This window comes from Nematocida parisii, assembly GCF_000250985.1.
Source record: "Nematocida parisii ERTm1 unplaced genomic scaffold supercont1.23, whole genome shotgun sequence".
Taxonomy (NCBI): domain Eukaryota; kingdom Fungi; phylum Microsporidia; genus Nematocida; species Nematocida parisii.
Window position 1 is genome coordinate 1 of NW_013524668.1, and position 1,520 is coordinate 1,520.

Consider the following 1,520-nt stretch of genomic DNA (forward strand, 5'->3'; position numbering starts at 1 on the left):
CTTATCACACAATGAACACAACTTATTGCACAATACATCAATATTAATACTATACACCATAACTTATTACATAACATATCACTATTAATATAGTATACTATAACTTATTACATAATATACTAATATTAATACTATACACCATAACTTATTACATAATGAACACAACTTATTACATAATATACTAATATTAATACTATACACCATAACTTATTACACAATGAATACAACTTATTATACTATATCATAACTTATTACACTATATCATAACTTATTACACAGTTGATTTTCCCCTTCTCCTTGTAAGTGTAAACTCCTATTTATTATTAACGTACTCACAAGGAAGTAACACCACCGCTCTGCCACGTAGTCAAAATAAAGAAGAAAGTGAATGAAGAGGTCTTCTTTATTGTATTAAGAAACAGTCTAAGCCAGCATAGACACGGAGTATTAATAATACGACTGAGTTAGGCCTAGTACTGAAGTTACCCATCAATGCTTCCCATAATCACCCCTAAATTTGGGGATGTACTCCAGTTAAACAATCATAAGTTGGTATACTGATGCAGAGATACTAACACACATTGCCTAGGCAGTATCACTGTACAAGATAGTACACTGACAGAATGCCCTCATGGCCCATGTCTGTGTGGTGGTGTCATCATATATTAATATGATATATTATACTATAATAGTACTTATATTACTAGCAGTATATCCGGTAGAGTACTCACTTAGAATTAATTATATACACCAATAAAATATTTATTAATTAAAGTCTGTTAATGATTAACGTAATATTTAAATAAGAACTTTATAAATAATTTATATTTTTCCGTTTTTAAAGTATAAATATAAAGAATATTATTAAAATTTATATGACATATAATATTGATCCGAACGAATTAAGAAAAGAAGTAAAGAATAAATTCAGTAAAAACCAAGGAAAGGTGGAAGAAGAAGATGTAAACACGTTATATAACATAGTAACAGAAATTAACAAAAAAAAAGAATATTCACAGATTTATCAAAACCATTAGAAAGGCTAGTACAGAATATACTGTATGTGAAAATATATAATAGAATTATTTCTAATGATATTGAATATAATGAAGATACTATAACAGATACAATAATAGAATCTATAAAACAGACAGATCGAAATGTAGATCTAATTAAAGAAGTAGCAGGCGAATTACACAGTAAAGATAAACAAGATGCATTTTATAGATTAATAGAAAATAATCCTATAACTATGGCATGTGTTTATATATCCAGGAAGAAATTCTTTGATCCTTCTATTAATGTACTATGTGAGAAAGCAGGCTTACAAGAATTAGATGATAAAATGACTTCAGAAGGCACATTTGGTAAACTGTGTGAATTGACTGAATCAGGAGAGTGTTCTAGATTACAGAGAGCATTAGATATACTAGCGAAACACGGTGATAATCTAGCTATAGTTGATAGGGGTATGATAAAACCTTTAAATGCAAGTAGTTTAGAAATAACTGATGATGACA

At 28.4% G+C, this 1,520-nt stretch overlaps 2 protein-coding genes across 2 annotated transcripts; both read left to right on the forward strand.

Moving 5' to 3' along the window:
- Positions 1–875: 875 nt before the first annotated feature.
- NEPG_02643 (uncharacterized protein) lies at positions 876–1,037 on the forward strand (the record flags this gene model as incomplete). The annotated part of the gene is made up of 1 exon (XM_013205016.1): positions 876–1,037. The coding sequence occupies one exon, from the start codon at positions 876–878 to the stop codon at positions 1,035–1,037; it is 162 nt and encodes a 53-aa protein (XP_013060470.1).
- Positions 1,038–1,252: 215 nt separating this feature from the next.
- Positions 1,253–1,520, forward strand: NEPG_02644 (uncharacterized protein; the record flags this gene model as incomplete). Its single annotated transcript, XM_013205017.1, has 1 exon — positions 1,253–1,520. A coding segment is annotated over one exon (268 nt), but the record flags the coding sequence as incomplete, so codon positions are not given.